This window comes from Haliotis rubra, unplaced genomic scaffold (genome assembly GCF_003918875.1).
Source record: "Haliotis rubra isolate DU_JTF1 unplaced genomic scaffold, ASM391887v1 Scf155, whole genome shotgun sequence".
Taxonomy (NCBI): domain Eukaryota; kingdom Metazoa; phylum Mollusca; class Gastropoda; order Lepetellida; family Haliotidae; genus Haliotis; species Haliotis rubra.
The window spans coordinates 1,537,532-1,561,074 of NW_025765503.1; the positions used below are offsets into that span (position 1 = coordinate 1,537,532).

At 36.9% G+C, this 23,543-nt stretch overlaps 4 protein-coding genes across 5 annotated transcripts; 3 read left to right on the forward strand and 1 right to left on the reverse strand.

The window, feature by feature from the left end:
* Nucleotides 1–1,974: 1,974 nt before the first annotated feature.
* LOC124270796 (keratin-associated protein 19-2-like) lies at nucleotides 1,975–3,189 on the forward strand. The gene is made up of 2 exons (XM_046705837.1): nucleotides 1,975–1,980; nucleotides 2,686–3,189. Exons 1-2 carry the CDS (start codon nucleotides 1,975–1,977, stop codon nucleotides 3,187–3,189), a joined length of 510 nt encoding a protein of 169 aa, XP_046561793.1.
* A 4,001-nt stretch (nucleotides 3,190–7,190) lies between these two features.
* On the forward strand, nucleotides 7,191–10,193 carry LOC124270833. Of its 2 annotated transcripts, none has more exons than XM_046705890.1 (2): nucleotides 7,191–8,092; nucleotides 8,211–10,193. In XM_046705890.1, the coding sequence occupies exon 2, from the start codon at nucleotides 9,002–9,004 to the stop codon at nucleotides 10,127–10,129; it is 1,128 nt and encodes a 375-aa protein (XP_046561846.1). In that variant the 5' UTR covers nucleotides 7,191–8,092; nucleotides 8,211–9,001; the 3' UTR covers nucleotides 10,130–10,193. The 2 variants fall into 2 exon arrangements, with proteins under 2 accessions (XP_046561846.1, XP_046561847.1); XM_046705891.1 differs by having other exon boundaries at nucleotides 8,211–9,900.
* Nucleotides 10,194–15,381: 5,188 nt separating this feature from the next.
* Nucleotides 15,382–20,621, reverse strand: LOC124270834 (zinc finger and BTB domain-containing protein 47-like). Its single transcript, XM_046705892.1, has 3 exons — nucleotides 20,530–20,621; nucleotides 16,046–20,376; nucleotides 15,382–15,859 (listed from the first exon to the last, which is right to left on the reverse strand). Exon 2 carries the CDS (start codon nucleotides 20,320–20,322, stop codon nucleotides 19,369–19,371), a length of 954 nt encoding a protein of 317 aa, XP_046561848.1. The 5' UTR covers nucleotides 20,323–20,376; nucleotides 20,530–20,621; the 3' UTR covers nucleotides 15,382–15,859; nucleotides 16,046–19,368.
* Nucleotides 20,621–22,682, forward strand: LOC124270836 (actin cytoskeleton-regulatory complex protein pan1-like). Its single transcript, XM_046705893.1, has 2 exons — nucleotides 20,621–21,788; nucleotides 22,165–22,682. Exons 1-2 carry the CDS (start codon nucleotides 21,266–21,268, stop codon nucleotides 22,173–22,175), a joined length of 534 nt encoding a protein of 177 aa, XP_046561849.1. The 5' UTR covers nucleotides 20,621–21,265; the 3' UTR covers nucleotides 22,176–22,682.
* The last annotated feature ends 861 nt before the right edge of the window (nucleotides 22,683–23,543 follow it).

Sequence of the window (23,543 nt, forward strand, 5' to 3'; positions counted from 1 at the left end):
AGTTTCTATTTAATCTGATCACCACAAGGATATTCAAAGAGTACATTTAACTTCACTGTCCGATATCCCAGTAACAGAAGGAACGGGATAAGTGTTTAGTGTGCCCATTGCCCATCACGCCCTTGGCAAAGTAAATTACCCTGCATGACTCCATACACCTGAATCCTTTTCATTCATGGATTCTTACTCACATGGTATGGGTCAATGGATTCTACACGGGAAGGCAAACCTTAGATCGTAAATCATTGCACTAACTTTAATGTAGACTTGAAACATTAAAACTCACTGTTACGGTTAATTGCGTAATTGTATACTCAAAGTTAACACTAATTTTTAAGTGATACATAAACTGACTGTTTCGGTAATCATATAATGCACGCAATGTATACTTTAGATTGATCTAATAACGCTTGTGAAGTAATAGAAGTAAACGTGAAAGAAATTAATGCAGAACATATATTCAGAATATATGATCATTCAAATAATTCGTGTCTTTACCTCCATAGCAATTATACTGCAGTTGCAAATATCCTACAATGTATTGGACGAAGAAGAATAAAGGAAACCTCTTTGGAATATATACTTTAATACTAAGGCAAAGGGTGCAACAGTATAAAGAAAACTAAAACAACTTTCCGGAAGCTCGGAGTCGCAACAGTTATAATTCTCCCAGCAATGACTAAAACAATTTTGTTTTTAAATTTCGACACATTGTGCCCATTTTCAATACAGCAAAACGTTTCATAATGTATCAGAATAGATATTAATCACTGAGTATCGGACCTTGATTATTTGCACGGATTGGGAATGTCAAGTTAGTCAATGTCGTGCCATATCCATTTATTCCGGCGTGACGAGTACGAACGCTCATTAGCCACTAGGCTAGCAATCACCCACGTCAGGCCGACCATGACAGAATAAATTAGGTTGAAGAGTATTTTAAGAGAAAATTATTGAATAGGTTATGGTTATTGTATATTGATATACGGTCACACTTTTAACACTGTCAGGCATGTCGGTTTCCCTTAGTCTTTACATTCACGTTTTCAGCTGGAAGAGACGATGAAAGGTTCTCAGATTCAGGCTCAAAGGCTTTAGAAGAAGCTTGTTGAAGAGGAGAATGGAACGAGACTGATGAGTAATTTGGGTCAAATGTGCGCTACATAAACACAGGGGTTAATAGGAGGCATATTCACGTATTTACTATAGTCTCAGTTTAAGACAAGTAGTGAAATGAAAACAAAAAGTGATAACTATATTTGAAAAATAATTATGAAAAAATACCTTATTCATTCATTGTTTTGGGGTTTTTTTTCGAATTCACAATGTTGCAATTCGTGTGAGATAGTTAGGCCCGCCGCTAAGCTTCTTAAGCCTCATGTAGGGATCAATTAATTTTCATTTGAACTTCAATGGTGCATAAAATTGTCATAAGGATTGCATCCACCTCATTCCCCGTATCTCTTATCTCAGTATTGTGTGCGAATCGCTTTATTGTATTCGTAATTAATATTAGTCTTTAATATTTCTCAAGAATCATGCAAAAGGAGGGTAATAGTGAAGATTGATGAGCGGCAAATTAGGGTAAACAGGTTTATATGGAATGTGTTCGCCCGTCCTTTGTAAATCTAGCTGAGTTTGAACTTTATGTGACTGACTAAGTGACAATATGATAATCTGAGAGATTAATACATCCTTATTTTGAAACTTTCCAAACAATAACGTTGTTTCCTATTTCAGTTGTGAAATGTGCGTTTTGCGTCTTCAAGTCATTGTTTAGTCAATTCCGACTGATCGTATGAATAATGATGTTCAAGCGATCGTCACTGATACGGCCACGTGGTATACATAAAACGGTATAATAGCGCGGAGTACCCACGTGACCCCTGAAGATAACTATATATGGAGGCCACCTTTGAGTGACAGCATCAGTCATTTCATCACTGGTGTATCGTCTAGTCAAGTCTGTTCATCATGAAGGTAATATAAATATGCATGGTTTCTTTATCTTATGAGGAAAGCGTTTCTTGGTGGAATTTGGTGATTCTGAAAATGACTCACTCTTATGTTGATGAAAACCACCGATTTATAAGATACATTGTAAATCATACGTGAATCAGCTCAGTGGTGAAATATCGTTAAGTCGAGTGCTGTTTATTCAATGCAATTTCATGTGAAATAGCTGTCTTCTTGTAATGAACAGGCACATAATCAGTTGTCCACATGTGTCATAGGTCTATGGATACTGCAAATCAGACACGACAGGAGAGTAAGGGTTTTCGTGAAATGGAAGGGAAGGCTGTAAACTGTTGTTGTTTATTTGCGATACGTTTATGGATGAACGTGAACCAAGAAGCGATAATAGACATACAAATGGACAAAATGTGATTGAGAGTCTATAGCTCTTTTGTCACACAAATTTATAGAAATGTTCTTCAATTTTTGTATTTAATTATCACAGAGACAGCAGCACATTACTGGGTTTGCTTAGTGCAAATCAGCATGAGCCAGTTACAAACTTTTCAAAATAATAATAACATAAGAACTGTATTCAAGACTTGACTGTCATGGTTTGATTCGAACATCAGTCAAATAGCATGATTACTATTGGACACATCATACCAATAATTGTTTTCTGCATTTTCTTAACTGAGTCATTTTAATTTCAACTTATTCTGGTTTCAGTTCGTCGTCGCTGTGGTGTCCGTCATGGTCTGCTCTGCCATGGCCCAGGTGCCTCTCCTTGGTAAAGGAGTTGGAACTTTCGGCGTTGGCTTCAACAATGGACATATTGCTGGTAAAGGCTATGGCTACAACCCATACAATAACTATGGCTACAGTGGATACGGTAACGGTAAAGGTGTTGGCAACGTTGGTGTTGTTGGTACAGGCTATGGCTACAACCCCTACAACAACAACTATGGGTACAACGGCTATGGTTACGGTAAAGGCGTTGGTAACTTTGGTGCCGGCAAAGCTTACGGTAACGACTATAAGCCCTACAACTACAACAACATCTACGGCAAAGGTGTTGGCACATTCGCAGCTGGACGAGGAGCTGGTCTTGTAGGACACGCACCTTTCGTTGGACACAGCCCCTTCAATGCTGGACACGGCCTTTACGGACATGATGGCAGCTTTTCTGGACAGGGACCTTTCGTCGGAAACGGTGTTTATGGACATGGTTGACTCTTCGTTGGTCATGGAGTTGCTGGTTCATTCGTCAACAAAGCCAGTCCGTATTACTACCACTAGAGACATATGCGTACATGCTTTGTGTGTGAATGTTTTTATACTGTATTGATTTGTTCTTTGCATCAATAAAATGGATAAAATGTACCTAGCACATCCACGTATTGTGTTCAATCAACGTTAACTATATTGTGTCCGTACTGATCTGGATCTCCATATTAATTACAATTTAATTTCCACTAAGGTTCGAAGGAACTAACAGACTAAAGGTGATGGAACATCGATGCTTTAATACTGAATATTTAAATAGATTAGTAGATCAACGATTAACATCAAGATCATAGAACGTCTCCTGATTATCTTTATGCATCTGTTGCCATTCACAGCGGCACATATATACTTACACACACTCGTATGTAATATTGAGAAGAATGCTAAAATCCATTCCGTGTTTACAAGAACATGTTTGAAACTTTTGTATTAAGATCGATTTACCCAGCCTCCGCTCCCACTCACGCACGCACGCGTGCACGCACGCACGCATTCACATACGCACGTATACATGCACATACAAGTGTTGATTGTGTTACATTTATTAATGTTTGGCATACGATTGACATGTTGTTGCTATAGCAAAACCTATATACACATTTTACAGTTTCCAAACTGTTTCTCTGTCGAGGTGTGTTGAAGTAGTCTTGTGCTAAAGCCATCCTTTCGGGTACATGCAAGCATGTCTTCCCTTGTGTCCCATGCCGTTGTGTTGTTTGAATGTTGAAATTGAAACATCTGCAATAAAGTAAACTAGTCCAATCTAGGAGTGAGTAAACGGTTATTACGGTATGGTAAGACATTATATGGATTAAGTTCTGTAGCATTTGCTTTGTTGTTTCTTGTGTAGCATGTTTCTTCCACACCGGCTGTACAGAGTATACTTTAAATCTGCGTCAGTGTATAAAGATATATTTACGATTGACTTCAAATATCACTGTCAAAAACACAATAACTCACAAGACAAGAATCCTCTATTCATATAATGATTAGGACAGTATACTTGTCAAAGGTTCAAGTAAACGACTGATGGAACGATTTTGTTTTCACATTTTTAATATTAAATATAACGGCGTTATGTAGGAATGTTCATACATTGTTTCACTTTCGTACCGATTTAGAGATTCGGAAACGGCTTAGAAGGATTAGAAATAAATTTCAAAGTGCCACTGCGTCTGTGAGAGGGGCATGGGATAACCTAGTGGTTAAAATTTTCACTTGTCACGCCGAGGAACTTGGCTCGATTGCTCTATTGGGATAATGTGTTATTCCCGGTCGTAATATTGCTGGATTATTGCTAAAAGGGTCATAAAATATCTTTCTATAAACAGAATAAACTGATGACAATGATATTTTCATACGATAAAATATTACAATAACAATTTGAGATTTAGCTGACAAACCTACATCTGCCTGGTCTATTTATCTTCACTATTATTTGAGTGAGATTTAAGGCAAGCTGCGGGTGCTACTGGATGTGTTTACACTAATCGGGTGTACCCGGTGTAATCTCTGATTTTCTGTGGTTGATTCACAGCTGTTTTGTTCTTGACCCCAAATGAAATCTGAGGACAGCAAAATACTATTCACATCATTAATTGTTTGAATGGTATTCTAGAAGTTGAATTTCACACTGAAAGATCAGTGGTAATTCACACTTAGTACTTAGGCCTTCCCTGAGCATCAGTTTAATAGATGTCTAAATTAAAATAAACCTGAATGTAAATTATGTACGAGCATACATCGACGATATATAATCAGTGGTTTATGCTATGTGTTTTTACCACTAAGATAAAGTCAACGCAACAAAAATACAACCTTTCCACATTCATTAAAAAAGCTCTGCTAAAAGCATAGTCGATTGTACAATTGTGACTATATCATGAGCATATATTGTTTCAGCAATATTACAGCTGTGCGATGCTGTTTGTAAACCAACTTAGTCTGGATTAGACAATCCAGTGATTGTCACCATGCGATACGATGACAGAGTATATGATTCACTATGAAATAGTGATGATACCAGGTGTTCGCGAAAGGTGAGCGTATCCTGCCCCACCGGTGGCACCCGTCATAAAGATATGCAATGTCTAGGCAATTGTTCATCTGAAATACCGTACCTGGGAACGTATGGTACACAAATAGGGAATTGCACCGGACATCATGATTGCCACTGATGCCTCAAATTTCGAAATGTCCTCCACAACATTTTGAAAGCTTTGCTGAGGCCTTGAATATTGTAACCTTGATCAAACAACTTTTGAGCAAGAGTGGTGTGACGGTAGAACGGAACACGAGAGGTGTTTAGCATGTCCATTGCACAGCACGCCTTGGCAAAGACAATACCCAAGGAAGAATCTATGCACCTGAATCTGCGAAGCAAATTAAGAATGAAGAAGTCCTAAGGAATTCGGGATGGATCGGTGGTAATTCACGCCAGGATACATGATTTGGGTCAAAATAACAAAAGAGAGTTGGCCTTCTCTGATGGATACCTATTCTGGTGCCATTCGGTTCCATCAGTATGCAGCTTAGAGTCTCGGTTTTACGTGATTTTAATGCGAGTAAAATTCGAAATTAAAGAAATGGAAAAACATCATAGTGGTGAAAATAATTTGCACTGACACGAGCAAGTTCAAACAAATGTTGCCAAATGGGCACTCAGAAAGAACATGCACAAGGATTCGCATGAAAGTTGAAGGTGAATTTCCTCATCTGGATTTGTGGGGATGAAATGAAGTGTTAGTCGTTAATCACATCACAGTGATCACTTGAGTAATACGTACTTTCGCAAGAAGTGTTACATTCAATGCGATGACCACTAAGATGACTTCAAAGCATATTTTTTTCACTTTCCGATATCCGAGCAACAGAAAGAACGGGAGAGGTGTTTAATATTTCTATTGCCCATTGGCAAAAACAATAAACCAGCAAGACGCCGGACCCCTGAATTTTCATTGGCTGAGACAGTTAAACTCGCTGGTTCGGGTAAATACGTAATTACGAAACAAAATCTTATATGGACCACATGGGCCGTGTTGAAAGTGACACATAAACTGACTGTTTTCGTCGGTTTCTGCAGTTATATAAACCACTTAATGCACTTAACCAATTTGGAAGGTATACTTTCATACTAAAGAACGTGGAACTGTTTTTAAAGTTGCAACATGAACAGTATGTATCTTCCATCAAATGTCAAACATTTTTCAAGACTGAACTGTAAGTTAAATTAATAAACATGCAATGATGCAAAAGTGTTGTGTGTGTTGGGATTTGTTTTCTTACTCCGAGAAATTACAACAGCTTCAGTTCATACTAGTAACAAACAAAATGCTGCAAATGAATTTGTGACATCATCTCGTAATTAGCGGACTTTTGTTGCGCTGTGTTTTGAAAAAGATTCCGTTATAGATATTCGAATGCTTTTCGAAATTAACATAACAAAAATATAGATGTAATTTATTCATTCCATGTTGATTTTATTTGTTGAATTCACACTGTTGCCATTCGGGTGCAACAGATAGGCCCGTCGCTCAACTTCAATAGGGATAAAATAAATTCTTTAACTTTTAAGAGATTACCAAAAGGATAGCATCCACCTCATTCCCTGTATCCATAAGCTCATTAGGTTGTGAATGACATTATTGTATTCGTGAATATTTCGAAAATACGAGTATGCATGCATAGAAATCGAATGTAAAGGAATAATGTTTTTAATCGTGACCAATGTAATTTTTTCGTTTATTCGTGATCCTGTCTATTGTTATATGTGTAGCACAGCCGATATATCAGCCTTAATTCTACATGAGCGACAATATACACCGCCATGAATTAATGAGTTATGCCTAAACGCTTGTAATTGCTTAAAGTAAAATGCATACAATATTTGCAACGCTTTACCATCACTTGTGCAAGAGCTGAAAATGTCTTGACATCTAGTATAGTAAGAAAGTACACAGTCATAGCCACACAATGGAAAATATGCGCTACACAATAGCATTCCAAGCTAAACAATAGCATTCCTGAACCCAACAAAAGACATTCCATCTCCCAAACAATAGCATAACTGTGGAGCAGTGTGGAGTCGTGTGGAGCAGTGTGGAGTTGTGTGGAGCAGTGTGGAGCAGATGCTTGCTCCACACTTCAACAATGGAAATACTTTGCATAACTGTGGAGGTAGTATGCTGTCATGACACAATAACATTCCTTTCCAGTATACATTCTACATTTAAATCCAGGTATTCCATCCCAAACATGGACATTGTTAACCAATCAAATGGTAGGAGTTTTACTCCATGTCCAATGAGACAACTCACGTTGTACACAATCCCATGTTGCACCTTCAACTTAAAAGTTATTTCATAATCACTTTCCCTGTCACTATCAACCAGACAAGATTGAGAAAAGCATCTGTGCGCATAATCAGTATGGCTCAGAAGATTCCAAATCTGGACTTTTCAACAGATCAGTTACTTACTACTGTGTTTCAAGAAGTGAAGGACATCATGAATGATCAAGTACATTTGCATGAAACCATGATGAGAACAAGTGTCTTGTACAAATCAACTTACACTCACATGACAGAGAAGATGAAAACTTTACAAGAGAAGCTTCCCTTAGTATCCCCTGCTCTTCTGAATTTGATGATGGATTATACAAAACTTGTCACTGCTTCAACCGATGCTAAACCTTCTGACAGTTCTCTTCCTAAAGCTAAGAAAAGTGGAAAAGTGAAGAAACAACACACTACCAAAGAATCGATACATTCGAATCCAAAGAAGGCTACACAGAAGCAGAGGAGACAAAAAGAGAAATCAACTCCTGCTGCATCAATCAATTTTCCACCAAAGTAAGTGCTTTTCTCCTTCGAGGTTATGTCTTTCTTTGTAATTCGTCAATTTCTATTCGTTAACAGTTGTCTCGTATTTTCCACAAACTATATTGTCACATTTTGTTTCTCTTTACAGTGTGGATGATGTAAATACTCCTCCCAACAATTTAATGTCAACTCAGTCAACTTCACCACTTATGGCAGAATCCATAACACTTCCTTCGCTGGATGGCTGGAATCCAAATGTGTTTTACTTTGATGGTAAATGGTTAGACAACTCTTTGTTAAATGACCCATTCGAACAAGAAAAACTGACACCTCTTCAAAAAGGTTGTAGCATATGTCTCCACAATAATATGTTGAGACATATGAGTTGTAATAGTGGACAGGTTCAGTGTCATGTGTGTTGTATGGATCTTATGAACTGTCTGTGTTATCATGATCCTGAGGGGATGATGGAAGACATGGTAACACAAGACTTTGAGGGACATATCCTTACTGTTTGAATTCTAATCATTGTCATTTCAATAGTGGTTAGAACAGACATCATCTCTGTGTATATTAGAAAATATTGAACATTAGAAGAGGTACATGGGTTGAGAATAGAGTACATGACTAAGAACTTATTATGGAATAACCGTCTGTAACCTCATAAGTGTAAAGCCAGTGTCATTGCACACACAATAGAGAGCATATTAATAATGACTTTGCTCCTTTCCCAGGATTGGATTTCTCAATTTTAGAAGTTTATGAAAGTTGGTGTGATGAACCACCTCATGATTGTTCAATGTGAAACAGTGTGCACAAGCAACTCTTAAAACATGTATCATATCATTATGTATGTATATATGTTACAAATAAATCAGTGGAAAATGTATGTTGTCATGGTATATATTGATTGGAAAACATGTTTTGTTTTAATTCATCATGAGTTCTCGTAAGAGCAAGAGCAGTAAGCAAGAGAAAGCATTAGAAAAGTATTATTTTAATGCTCAAAATCCAGGGGCATATTTTGGTCCATCAAAATTACGTGATGAATTGAAGAAAAACAAGCAACACAAAATCAAGTTGAGGAAGGTGAAACGATTTGTAAATAATCAAGATGCTTATACTTTACATAAACCAGTTAAGCATAAGTTCAAGAGATTGAAAGTGAGAGTTAATTCCATCAATGAAATGTTTGATGTGGATCTTACAGATCTCTCACGATTTAGCAAAGAGAATGATGGGATAAGATATTTGCTGGTGGCTATTGATATCTTAAGTAGATATGCTTTTGTTCTACCTTTAACAAATAAAAAACCTGAATCAGTGTTCAAAGCTTTCAAGGAAATACTTAATACTAGTCAACCAAAGAAGGTGCGTACAGATGATGGATCGGAATTCAAAGCAGAATTTCACTCATTCTTAAAGAGGAAAAACATAACTCATACCATTGCACACAATGAAAACATTAAAAGTAATTATGTGGAACGTTTCAACAGAACCCTGAAATCTTTGATCACACGATACATGACTCATAACAACACCAAACGCTATCTAGATGTTCTACCTAACCTTGTAAATAACTACAATCATACTCAACATTCCTCCCTGCCTGAATTATCACCTGCACAAGTAAATAAAACCAATGAATTGAAAGTTTGGCAACATCTATATGTCAAACCTTTCATGAATCAACTGAAAAATCTTCACTCTAGGAAGAAATTCAAATATAAAGTAGGTGACATTGTTCGTATTCCATATCTCAAGAGAGCATTCAGCAAGGAACTTGATTTGAAGTGGACACAAGAATTGTTTAAAGTAGCTCAACGATTTAAGAGACAGGAAATTCCTCTGTACAAAATCAAAGATTTTCATGATGAAATAATCAAAGGTATTTTTTACACTGGTGAATTGCAGAAGGTTGATAAAGATGAGGATATTCAGTGGCAGGTGGAAAAGGTTTTAAAGAAGAAGCGAATGAATGGGAAGACTTATGTTTTGGTTCGGTGGTTAGGTTGGCCTAGTTCCTTTGATTCTTATGTGGAGGAAAGCCAGCTGAAAGACATGTAATGGAGAAATTTGTCTTTCTGAAGTCTTCAGACTCCAAAAGTAAATATTATAAAGAGAACACTCCATATCATTTCCGAGTGAAACTGAATCAGAGATTGGTTTTTGATGGATTCTGGGTTGTTTCTCTCACTGAACTGAATTTTGGAAAGACAGATCTCACTCACATGAACAATTCTTATGTGGATGTGCTGTGTAACATATGTGACAGTTCACTAGATGGTGACACTCAAGCTCCTTTGTTGAGGCGAATTGACTTGAGAGAGGGACCTAATTTTAAATTTCCTAATGAATACAACATTCATGTCATGGTGAAAGAATCTCCAGACATTGAAATCTGTATAAAAGCAAGTGATGGAACACCTCTGTCATTCTTAAAAGAGGAAACACAACTAACACTTCACCTTCAACGTTACCCCTTTACCAACTGACATGGAGTCTTTACCTCTTTATGTACCTGATTATAACAAATGGCAGAATTACTTTAAAAGACACATGACAAACAGTTCTCATCTTGTGAATGGGAAAACTCAACCTAATGTCATTGCATCACATTCACCTGACTCATCAAAAGAAAAGACAAAAGTCAAATTACAGATGATGTCTGAGCCTCAAAGTGAGGTGGAGAGAGCAGAAGCCAAAGAGAAGCGCCACAAGTCCTTAAAAAGAGCTGCAGGTGAACAAGTGGCCACAACCAAAAAGATACGTCCCACAAGCAGCATTCCTTCAAAGACAGCCAGAGTCCTGAGGTGTACCCCTGTGAAAGAAAAGGATATCTTCAGTTAACATTATGGCGCTACTGACAAGTAAAAGTTTTGAAGAAATCGTTCCGAACGCTTTAAACCTATTTACTCTACCACCCTTCCAGACATGTATTCAACAACATTACTATGAAAATGTACGTCCACTCAGCCAAATCAATGATTTGGCACCTTTGGAATTCCATGTTTCCAACTCAGGAAGTGACTACATTGATTTGAAGAGGACAAGACTACATGTGAAACTTATGGTCACTCATGCAGACGGAACAGATTTAGCTGCAGATGAACATTGCTCCTGTGTGAACCTCTTCCTACAGAGCATCTTCAGTTCGCTGACTGTTTATTTCAATGGACAATTGGTCTCGTCCACAAATAACCATTATGCTTACAAAAGTATGATGAAAGCATTGATAAATTATGGAGCTGGTGCAAAATCATCTCAACTGACGTCACAATTGTTCTACAAAGATACAGGAGATGATAATGATCATATTGAATCTACAGATCCAGTTACAGGTGCTAACAGCGGAATTGTGGAACGAGGAGAGTTTATTGCCAAAAGTCAGGAAGTGACCATGTCTGGTAATCTTTTTGAAGATGTGTTTGACATGAACAGACACTTAATTAATGGTGTTGACCTAAATTTGAAATTCTTCAGATCATCTCCTGCCTTCTGTCTCATGAGTGGGGTAGCTGATAAAGAGTACAGTATTAAGCTGTTGGATGTTTATCTCAAAATCTGCAGACTGAAAGTCAATCCAGCACTCATCCTGGCTCACAACACCTTATTTGACAACAACTCTAATGCTTTGTACCCTTTTATTAAGTCTGAGGTGAAAGTCACTAGTATTCCCATCTCACAGTTAACTCATACCATTGACAATGTCTCAAACCCTATTGCTAATCGGTATACCATTGGATTTGTAGACAGCAGCAGTTTCAATGGGAAGTATGCTGGGAACCCCTATAACTTTCAATCCAGCATGATTAAAACTGTGAACCTGTATGTGAACGGTGTCAGTGTCCCTGGGAGAGCTACCCAGGTGGATGATGTAGACACCTATCTCAACCTATTTGATAATTTGAAATATTGGAGACAAGACAGGGGAAACTTTATTTCAAGAAAGGATTTCTTGCTTGGTAGTGCCCTGTTTGTTTATCATCTTGATGAAATAGGTACTCAGTATCTTAATCTTGTAAAATCAGGAAATGTGAGAGTGGAAATAGAATTTAAATCTGCTTTGACTCACACATTGAGTTGTATTATCATGAGCGAAAGAAACTCAATCATTGAAGTGGATAAAGCCAGGAATGTTTACATCAAGTAAAGAAGATGAAAGCATCTGAATTGACATGTGCCCTTCAGTGTGACTCTGTCTTACAAACACATATCTTAGGTGTGTTTGCTAAAGACAGCCTACCTATACTGACAATGACTATGTTAACACGAGGGGTTGGGCTTATTGTAAATACAGACTTTGCTCACAAGAAAGGACGTCATTGGATTGTCATGTATCTTAAAGGAAATAGAGCAGAACTGTTTGACAGTTTAGCTGAACATGTAGATGATGTATTTGACAGCTATTTAAGATCATATGTTCAATCCTACACCTACAGTAGCATACGTTTACAATCAGTAGATTCAAATGTGTGTGGATTGTATTGTCTATATTATCTGTTGTGCACATTTAAAGCTAACTGGACTTTTCACTACTTTTATCAACAGTTTGATGTAAAAAACTTCAATTGGAATGATATGTTTGTATCTCAATATATTTGTCACTATTTTAAATATTGTACTCCTTCCTGTTTTGGTTGTCAATGAAAATATGTATCATATTTGCATGGAAAAGAAAAAAATCAATAAAAATTAGTTTAGTTTAAATTTTGTGGTTGGTATTTGTATAAAAAAGAAGTCATGTGAGGTTTTAACTCACTACTACAATACACCAGTGAAGTGTGCAAGTCACCATGGAAGAAAGGTTATGTCTGTTACCCTTTCATGCACCTACTACAATTTCTGTAGCAGGAGGATCCTCTAGTGGTAAAAGTGTTTGGACTGCTCGTCTCATAAATCAAGCGAATACCATGTTTGACCCAGCACCTAACTTGATTATTTACTGTTATGTTGTCTGGCAAGACATTTATACAGAGCTTGAAAAAAGTGTTTGCAATATTAGATTTCAAGATCACTTGCCTACTGAAGAGGAACTGAAATCTTATTCACATGAATCTGACAAAAAATGTTTGCTTGTTCTGGATGATTACATGCAACAAATTTGTAAAAGTTCTTTGTTTTTAGATCTGTATACCACACTATCACATCATTTCGGAATTACAGTTATAAACATTATGCAAAGTGTGTACCCAAAAGGTGAATGTGCAAGAACAATGTCACTGAACACACATTACTTTATCCTGTTGTCTAATCCACGTTCAGCACATGAATATAAGATTTTAGCATCACAAGTATTTCCAGGTCAAGCTAAGTATTTTGCTGAATCGTTTCAAGATGCAGTAGGAGGAAAGAAATATGGTTATCTTGTCTTAGATGTGTCACCTTATGCTGATGAACAGTACGGTCGTTTACGCACCAACATATTTACTGATGATGGGATGTGCACAGTCTACCTACCGCAGAAATAACTTAGCATGATTTAAATATGCACATAGATGCCTGTGATACACCATTTCACTTACAACCTCTGAACTGAACAGAACTATGGATACATGTGGACGGTTTGAACATTTTCCTTACGTGGAAGCAGATTGTGTTGGTGTCACACATACTTCTCCCGATGGACAAAAGTTTACTGATAGACTGGCTTCATTTAAGACTTGGCCAACTCAGATCAAACAATCACCTAAAGCCATGGCTGAAGCTGGATTTATGTACACGGGACAATCTGATAGGGTCTACTGCTTCAAGTGTAAACTTTATGCATCACAGTGGATATCAGAAGATGAACCAATGACTGAACATTTTAGACTGTCTCCTCATTGTAACTATATCAACATGATAGCAGCTCCAAAACATACAACTTTAAATAAATATGAATCATCATAGTTTTTCAAAACTGACAACCTTCTATAACAACCAATCCACTTCACTTCAGTCATTCTACAGTCAGCTCTCCTACAGCAAACAAAATGTATGCAGTGAAGGAAAGGACTTGTTTGATCAACATTATCGAAAAACACAGAAAGAATGATGCAACACTGAAAGAAACAGCTTCTCGAATGTTGTTTACAGTGTCAGTGTGGGGAGACGATTACGCTGCTTTACATATAGAAAATGACTATGACTCATGGACGGAAGTCTTTAAAGACTTGTTGTGGAATAACAGACTGTGTCCCAACATATTGGATGAAGATATATGGACAGATGGAGAGGTAGACTACGAATGCTTCAGTAGCGAAAACGAACGAGCAGCTGCTAATAATATTTTTCGAAATGCTATGTCTTTACAAGATTACGAAGACTCAAAACACAGTACCTCTGTGTCTGTTAAGGGTGAAGATTTGTTGGAAAGTTGGCAAAGAGATCCTCCTCATGATTGTAGTCAGTGCGAAGACGATGACAATGAAGAAGATGCGAATTTTTGTTTCTAGATAAATAACAATAACTAAAGATGTGTTTCTTCATTTGAAAGTGGAACAGCTACCCTACAGCATCAACATGAGTGGATTGATAAAAAATCATGTTAGTTTCTTAACAGTGTTAGCAGAAGCTAACCCTGCACAGAGAAAGGCTATGCTGTCTCATGCTTCTTCAGAACAATTCCTATCAATTCTTACTCTTGTGTATAATATTCTCATGGGTAACATAGAGGTGACAGAAAAAGATAAAACTTGGTTGTCTCGTCGCAAGAAGGTCATTCGCATGTTAGCCAACAAGGGTGTCAGCAGACACAGAAAACGTGCACTCATCATCTTACACCATTCAATTCTACCTATTTGCATAAGGAGTTATATAACCACTATACAAGATGAGCAAGCCAATGATTCTTTTGACAAGAGAGAATTACCAGAGATTGGTGGCAAAACAAGAAGAAGAGAAAGCTCATCAGACAGCTCAACAGACACCACAACAGACACCTCATCAGACAGCTCAGCCTCAGAAAGTGAGTGAGTCAGATAAGGATGACACTTCACAACTCGTATGCAGCAAGAAGCCTGAACACCTTTTTCAAGTTCCCGAACAATTAATCAGAGACATTTCTTCTACCAAGACTATTGGTAAATTGATGACAATGTGGATGTTTGTGAAAGACAAGATTGAAAAGGAACAATTAAATGTAGATTCAAATTCACAACTTGTTTTGGGAAATGGTAATGTTGTGAAAAATTCAAATGTAGTAGATTTGATTCGATATTTCATCCTGTCACCACGAAGTAAGCGCTCACCTGCAGGTTATAAGCAGTTTCTAAAACTGTTAAAACGTTTACATGCACCTAAACAACTTTTGAAAAGAAGAAAAACAAAAGACGAAAGACATTCAAATATTTTATACATGAAAAGAAAACCAGCGAAAGGTGTGCCCGGCACAACAAAAATAAGAGCATTAGACGCTCTGTAGTTTTCATGCTTTTTTCAATAAAGACTTAAATTACATTTTATTGTTGTTGTTTTTGCACCGTTGCTCATTTTATTGTTGTTGTCTTTGCACAGTTGCTCATAGAGCAATTAGCACATCATAGTGCGCATATACACACAGAGGATGAATAACTCCTTCAGTCATTGTGGTGTATGACAAGTGCACATACGTGGCTTCTTTTTCTGCTTCTTCTGTATCGCCTTCCTCCTCACAGCACAAGTGTCTGTATGCGTCATAAACCTGTGATAGGTGTATTTCAGTTTGGTATTGCAATAGACACATGTAAAGAGTCCTTGATCATCTTCCCCATTTGCATCCACTGACAGGAAGTGATGACACCTTGTGCACATGTAGGCTGCTTCATTCATCCTGTCCTGTAAATAAATCAAACACGCATGTATTAACACAAAATACATGAACATACATTCTCAAATTTCCAAACTTGAAACCAAAAGAATTTCAAAATTATTATAAGTATAATGATTATTAGCAATCCAAAAGAAAATTGTTAATAATATCTTTAACAGGTTAAATGATGAATTTTACTGAGACGTCCATACCTTGCTAGAGACTTTATTTTCTTTCTTTTATTTTTCCTTGACTCACTCTATGGGTGAATAACCATAAGGAACACTGTGAACACCATCTTCTAGCAGATAACGTTTATTGTCACAACTAGTCAAAGCCATCTTTTGTTCTTTTTGAGTGAACAGAGTATTATTGCAGGATCGAATCAGAAAATAAGAACAGGAGACAGCTTCATTGTGAAATAGACACTCTTTAAACATCCTATGTCTAAGAAATTTCTTGATAACTAATTTTTTTATGCCTTTGGCGGTTTTTTTCTCAATGACCTCTTTGTCTGTTTTCATCAAATATGAATACATTTTTGCTTTTAAGCCGCAAAATTCCAAAATAATGTTTCCAGATGCTTCATCTTTCATTTTGCCAGTGACTTTTCTGTTTTGGTCAGAATATAATTCCTTAGGGTCTGTAGGTGCATAATTGGAGGTGTCAAATAAATGCAAATTTTCTTTCATGAACACATAGGGATCAAGAAGTGGTTCATGTGGAGGGGCATGAACTTGCATAAAAAGACTGTCAGTGTCTGTCATGAGCAAATCTAAATGCTCATGTCCATATTGCTTTTGCATCACATTGTAGTAGAAGTCATAGATTTCATATTTGGCTAAATCTAAAATGGTAAAACCAACAGTGATGGGTTGATCTAAATGTACACTTGTATTTTCCAGTTCAACTGCCACCACCTCTTCTGAATAAATTTTGACATGTTTGAAGTTGCTTTTAGCAGTAAGTTTTTGAAGTTTTGGTCTTTGTGTCACCAAGTGAACCTTTTTGTGCTTGCGTTTATTCATGCAAAAACGACCAAAAACACAATTGTTCATCAATTTGTAACGGTCTTTGTCACAATCATCTTTTGCATTTTTTCGATTTCTCAGGTTGAGTTCAACATAAGATTTTAACCATGGTCCTTGACGAAATTTCAACACTCTGTGTATTTGGCTTAAAACCAAACCATGTCTTAAATACAATTGTAATGTTTTGAAATGAACCACATAGTGTAAACGATTTTTCAAGGTACAAAAAAGCTTTCTGCCAGAGGATTTCTTTGGAAGTTTATGAACGGGACGTTTTAAGAAATGGGCTAATAACTCTTTGTGTTTAGGAGATAATTCGTGGAATGGAATATCATCGTGAGTTGGAGCCATGGGGAAAGCAGCATGAGCTTTGTGCAAGTGATTGGGGTACAACAAATCCACTTCCAAGATATAGCCTGTGTCACCTTCTGTATCTACACTGTTCCAGTCAATTTGATTATATTCTTCAGGTTCAATGAACTGATAATTACCAATAGGAAGTGGTTTTAACATCACAGTGGCGTAAAGCGAATTTACATCAAAATAATTCAAATATGAAGTATCTTTGTCCGGATCAAAATCAACCATGTGTTCATTGTTGCTTTCCGCATATTTTTTACCAATGACTGACACCCCACCACGAATAGCATTTTCAATGAAATTGTAAGTGTCTACGTTGGTGAACAGATCCAGTTTTGCGCCAGTGATTTTCATAGCAGCATCCAGACAGAAACCTGGCATGGAGTAATAGTGACAAATGTCTAACCCATAGTCAGCTAAACAGCCTGTTCTAAAGGTTTCAACAATATCTGTTAACAACAACACATCTACTGTGACATACAATGTCATAAAATCTGTCATAGATTGACATTCAAATGTTTCCCACAATTCATGAGCAAAGGAATAATCATTATCACTAACACCCTCTTCTGACAATGAACTGTAGAATGATTCCTGAGGTGGTAAAGAGGTCTCATCTAAAGTTTCCCATGAACTCATATGTTCATAGGGAAATGGAAGTTTTCGTGTTAAGACCTCTACATGGTGAGGAAATTCTTCTTTCAAATATTTAAAAGAATCTACACCTTTTTTCATTTGATTTTTTGTCAATGCATCCAAAGAACTTTGTAAAAATTTGTATGAATCCAAAAAAACTAACTTATTGTCTATAGTAAAGGACAGAAATTGTTCAGTGGTATGAGGTATGACTGTAATCTCTCGATCACCAAACTTTTGTGCCACTTCTAACAACAGATGAGCATCATAATGTTCCAAATTATGAAACATCACAATCACCTTTTTTCTTAGTTGAAAGTTAAGATTGCATTTGTTATGCAGGACTTGGCGGAATTCACCTGACAAATGGTCATGATCCAGCACTCTATCTTTTCCAAGAAGTTCTCCACATAAACCACAATGAGTAGTATTGTTAATGAGTATTTTATTGTCATTGGTAAGCTGCATAGGTTTGACTGAATCAAATAAATTCATAATCTCATCATATTCTTTTAAAATATTTTCAATGAAGTGTTCAGCTGCATTTTCACCAACAAAAGTCTGAACAGGTTTGGTATATTGCTCATCAGTACATACCACCTTGTAAGCATACCCACAAGGCACATGACGATTCAAACGAGGAGAATGACCTTGTTCTGGAATTAATAAACTTTCAAAATCAGCAAATATGATGAATTTAGCTCGATCGGTTTTGCTTTGTGATCTTAAACCAAACTCATACAATGCTTCTTCCGGTTCAGGTAAAACAACTCTTTGTGCCTTCTTATAACAATACCCTTTGTGAGCCTCTAACCTTTCTTCAGATGAGTAAGACCATAAACACTTCCTACAAACAAAGGATTTGTTTTGGTTACATCTGCTTCTGATTAATCCATTAAGATTACTGATGAGACAGAAGTGTGTATTTAGCTCAATGTCTATATCCATGGCTTCCTCCTGAGATTCTAACCCTAATATCCCTTCAAAATCATCCGGTTCACTTTCCTCTGACAAAAATAGAAGATCGATTTGTCTGTTTTCATCTACATGCGACTTATCAGAAATATACATTGGATATAAGGTATTGTCTTCAAAGCCAAAAACATTGATGCACAAATGGTTCACTTGTTCAAAACGTGGAATTTGTTTCAATGACATAGGAAAAGTAAAGCCTTCCAAATTGAGTGTATTTAGATAGGGGAGGTAATGTGTCTCTCGTTCTTTGTGTTGGGTCACTGGATACAATTTGGCAAGAATAGACAAAACAAAACATAAATTATTGTTTTCATTTTTGACATTTGTGATACAATACTGGTGTTTTGCTAAACTTGAAGGCAAAGGCATGTAACTACCACCTTTAAATGGTTTAAATTTCACCACAGTGAGTTTCATCATGACAATGGCATTGACATTTAAACCAGAATGAACGCCTTCATAATCATCTAAAGTTTGCAACATTTTATTCATTGCTTCCAAGTATTGATCAATCAAATCACTTCCTTCAGTAGCTATCTGCATCTCGCTTCTAAAATAGGCTTCATGATAATTTGCATTACCACCTTCACCTGGTTTCTCCATCTTGATATGTAAACATAGTGACCATTTAATTGACTTTTTTCTTTTATTTCTAATTCAAGCATTGAAATAACACTATTCTGTTCTCTGACTAGAAATTCCAATGCATCAGTAGCAGTTCCCTCTTGAATGTCATATTCTCTTACATCACCATTTAAGGCTTGATAAGAACATGGTTTTGAAGCATCTGATGAGTCATTTGCAGATGGATGAGACGTGGTTGGAGGTGACCCTGCAGGCGAATCTTGCTGTACAGACACAGTGGTTGATTTTGTTTTTTGCCTAGCTTTGCCTTTCCCTCTCCCCACCATATCGTGACTAGTTTCATTTTTGTGCAACCTCAAAGCTTTGGATGTACGAAAGGATTGATTGCATGTTTGACAAGTATGAGGAGATGGGTGAGAAGTGGTTGGTGACAACACTGGAGGTGAATGATGTGGTACAGTCACAGTGGCTGATTTTGTTTTTTGCCTACTAGCTTTACCTTTCCCTCTCCCTAACATACCATGGTTAGTTTCATTTTTGTGTAACCTCAAAGCTTTGGATGTCTGAAAGGATTGATTGCATGTTTGACAAGTATGAGTAGAAGCATTATTTGATGTTGAAGCTCTGTTTGTTGCACATGGATGCATCTGATAGTCAATTTCATTGCTAAAATACAGAAAGCAATGTGGACATTGACGACAATACACAACTTTTTGCTTACATATTTTGCTGTGTCTTTTCAAGCTGTCTCTTCTGTTAAATTGTTTTTGACAATATTGACAGGCATACAATGCACCTTCTCTAGCACAGTACTTTTGATGACGAACTAAGTTCCGTTTATATTTAAAATTTTGATGACAATGTTCACATGTAAAGATCAAACAGGTGGTATGATCCGACATTGTAAATCAAGGTTATTCAGCCATGAAAGAGTAAAGATTGCAATGTAAAGGAACCTGTGGAAGAGAGAAATAACTTGTTAAACATGAATATAGGAATTGTATAAACTGTTTCACAAAATGCAAAAGTGTGCTTTCCTTCACAGAAGTAATTTTCCTAAACCTCTTTTCCTTAAATGCGTTAAAATTATACAAAAATAATAATCTTACCTTTTGAAAGTGCAAGGCTTCAAATGGGAAAGTTGAGTGGATTTTTCTATCTGCCACAAGTGTCTTGTCTGCAGCTTGATTTTGAATGATGAAACGGCACGGTGGAGTAAAGTTTAATACCATTAAAAAGTTTTGCACTCGCTACTACTGATGATTGGTCAAAAGAAGGGTGAGGTTAAACATGATGAGAAAAACAAACACCATAAGGGAGATTTTGAATAAGTGACTCTGAAGCCCGATGTCTTAGTCAACATACTAAGAGCTACCTTATGTTCAAGGTGTTGTCAATAAAAGGTTCTTCTTATCAACAGGTTTCAATGGTGAGTAGAGGGTGTAGTTAAAAAAGATTATTTTTTTATTTGCTAAAATGTTATATCTGACTATGTCAGTTGGTGCTTGCAGGTGGAGGAGGTGACATGTGATGGTGATTCAGCATCATGAGATCGCTCATATAATTGGGACTTTTCATTCTTTCATGAGTGAGAGGAGTGTTTCATATTTTCTAAGTAAATACACATTCATGACATTGCTGTTTCTTAAGTATGTTATAAAAGAAGTGGCATAAAAGGAATTTACGAAAACGGTTAGTCATGACAAAGTTCGATTAAGAAAGAAATGTGCTGACACAAAGAGTAACACATTTGCTTTTGGTGTTTCAAAAGGATAGGAATATGTGGGAAAGTAAAAATTCTCACGATATGAAAACACACGTGACTACCAGAAGCAACTATATAAAATGGAAGCAGCAAAATCTTCATTTAACACTGCTGTTCTTCCTTTGCTGCCGAAAGAAAAGATGAACGATACTTACCAATTTGCTGAGAGACACTATCTCTCAGTAAATTTCTTCAATGGTGTGGTGTATGTCCACCTCACGAATTGGAACAGTCGTGGAGCAAAAAAGAGCATTTCCATGACAGCTGACATCTTTAAGCTGCTCATGAGCTCAGGATCAGACTACACTGAAAAAGTGAAAGACTTTGAGCTACTACACCTACCAGTGGATGTTCCTGAACCGGAAATAGCTGTTCCAGCTGAGTTGATGCTACCACCACCACCGCCACCACCAGTACCAGCTGGACATGGAAACCCCATCGTCTCAAGCCCTCCACAGACAGTGCTACTGACAGCTGCACTTGGAAACCCCATTGGGCAAGCAGTCAGCCTTCCATCTGGACAAGTGAGACCAGTATCTCCCACTCCAATGACACAGCCACCGCCTTATCCTGGAACAAGCAGACCCACACCTTATTCAAGAGGTAAGATTACTAAAAATTTACTTGTCAGGTGAAGTCTTATTGCAGTATGATGTCTAATTGCTTCTGAGTAGTATTCATAGCATATTCAAGAAAAGAATATTTCTATTTTACAATATTGATAATTCTAGAGCTAATAAAATAAAAGGTTCGCAGCAAGTAAATTGACCTACGAAAAATAGGTATTGAAAATTTATCTGTGTCTTTGTTTTGTGTGTTTAATATAATATTTTTTAATCTAAGTCTGCGACTTTTGTTCTGTGGTTATATCTATGACTTTGACTGTTATGTTTTAGTATATCTGTCTAATGTTCTTTTACATCAGAGAAGACTATTGTCATTAACAAAATTCATAATATACTGTTGTTTGTATTTACAGGGAACAAGTAATGTGAGAGCTGTGCTCCTGTGTCTGTCACTAAGGGTGTAACCTATGATGGATGTGATGCTGGCTCCGATGTGAAGGATGTGACTTCATGCTGGGTTGTTCAAATAAAAAAAAGATGAACTTCAATACATTTGTTGGTTATGTGTTTCTGGTGTATTGAGAAGTAAACCTAAAATCGTGTATCCATGGATGATAGATATTTGCGCCTGTTATATTCTGATGACGCCTGTTGTTCAACAAGCCCTGTGTACTTCTTCGAGTCAAAGTCACCATGAGCTAACTTGGTAACATATTTTGGTAACTAAAATTGTATAAGATTCATGAAATTTTTTAAAAATAACCTTAAATCAGCTCATGATGACTTTGTCTAAGGATGTGACCAGTATGATCCATGACTTCAACTTGCATAAACATACACAATGCAAATGAAGATTTATAATTATTTATTACAAAGATATGTTCCACCACTGTGATGAAAAACATCAGTCTCAATGACGTCATATGATCACAGTAGTGGAATGTAGTATAATGTGAACATAAACATACACAATGCAATATATTTATTACAAGGAGAATATTATATTTGCTACACTTCACCGCTGTGATAAAAAAAATCAGTTTCAGTGACATCATATGATGAAAGCGGTGGAATGTAGCAATATAATATTACATGAACATACAACACTATATTGCAGTTTATTTGCTGCATTCCACATCATGCTAAATATCTGTCTGAACAACATCATGCTATCAAGATGTGGAATGTAGCTAATGAATAATATTTGCTACATTTTTCACATATGATGACAATGGTGGACTATATATTACATGGACATACAAGAGGTAGAGTTTACATGTTTTGTTTAATGATGAAAAATAGTAGGGCAGGTTGCCTCTACAGTTGCTGATGACCCATGCCACTGCTATAAAATAATCTCTGAATTTTGTCTAAATTACATTCCAGGAGGTCTGGGTTTGTTGAGCACTGTGGTGGTGGAGGTACTGAGCTGTTCCTTTTCCTGGTTGAACTGAACTGCTGCCTGCCTCATTTCAGGACATTGTTGCTGCTGAAGACTCCTAGGGGGGCTGGTTGAGTGTGCTGTCTTAATTGTGTCATTTCAAGACACACTTGTCTTGGTGGTGCTTGCCTCCGCCTTCCTCCTAATCGGTGTCCTTGTCTCCTCCTCCAAAGCCCCCAGCCAGTGCCTCCTCCGACAAAGGCGACTAGCAAGATGACAAAGGTGGTAACTGAAAAAGTAAAAAAAGCAGATAGTTATACCAAGGATTCTTGTTAAGTTAATACAAAGTTGGTTTGGGATTTTGCTATTTCACTTGAAAATTATACTTACTTAGTTTTCGCTATTGGTCTT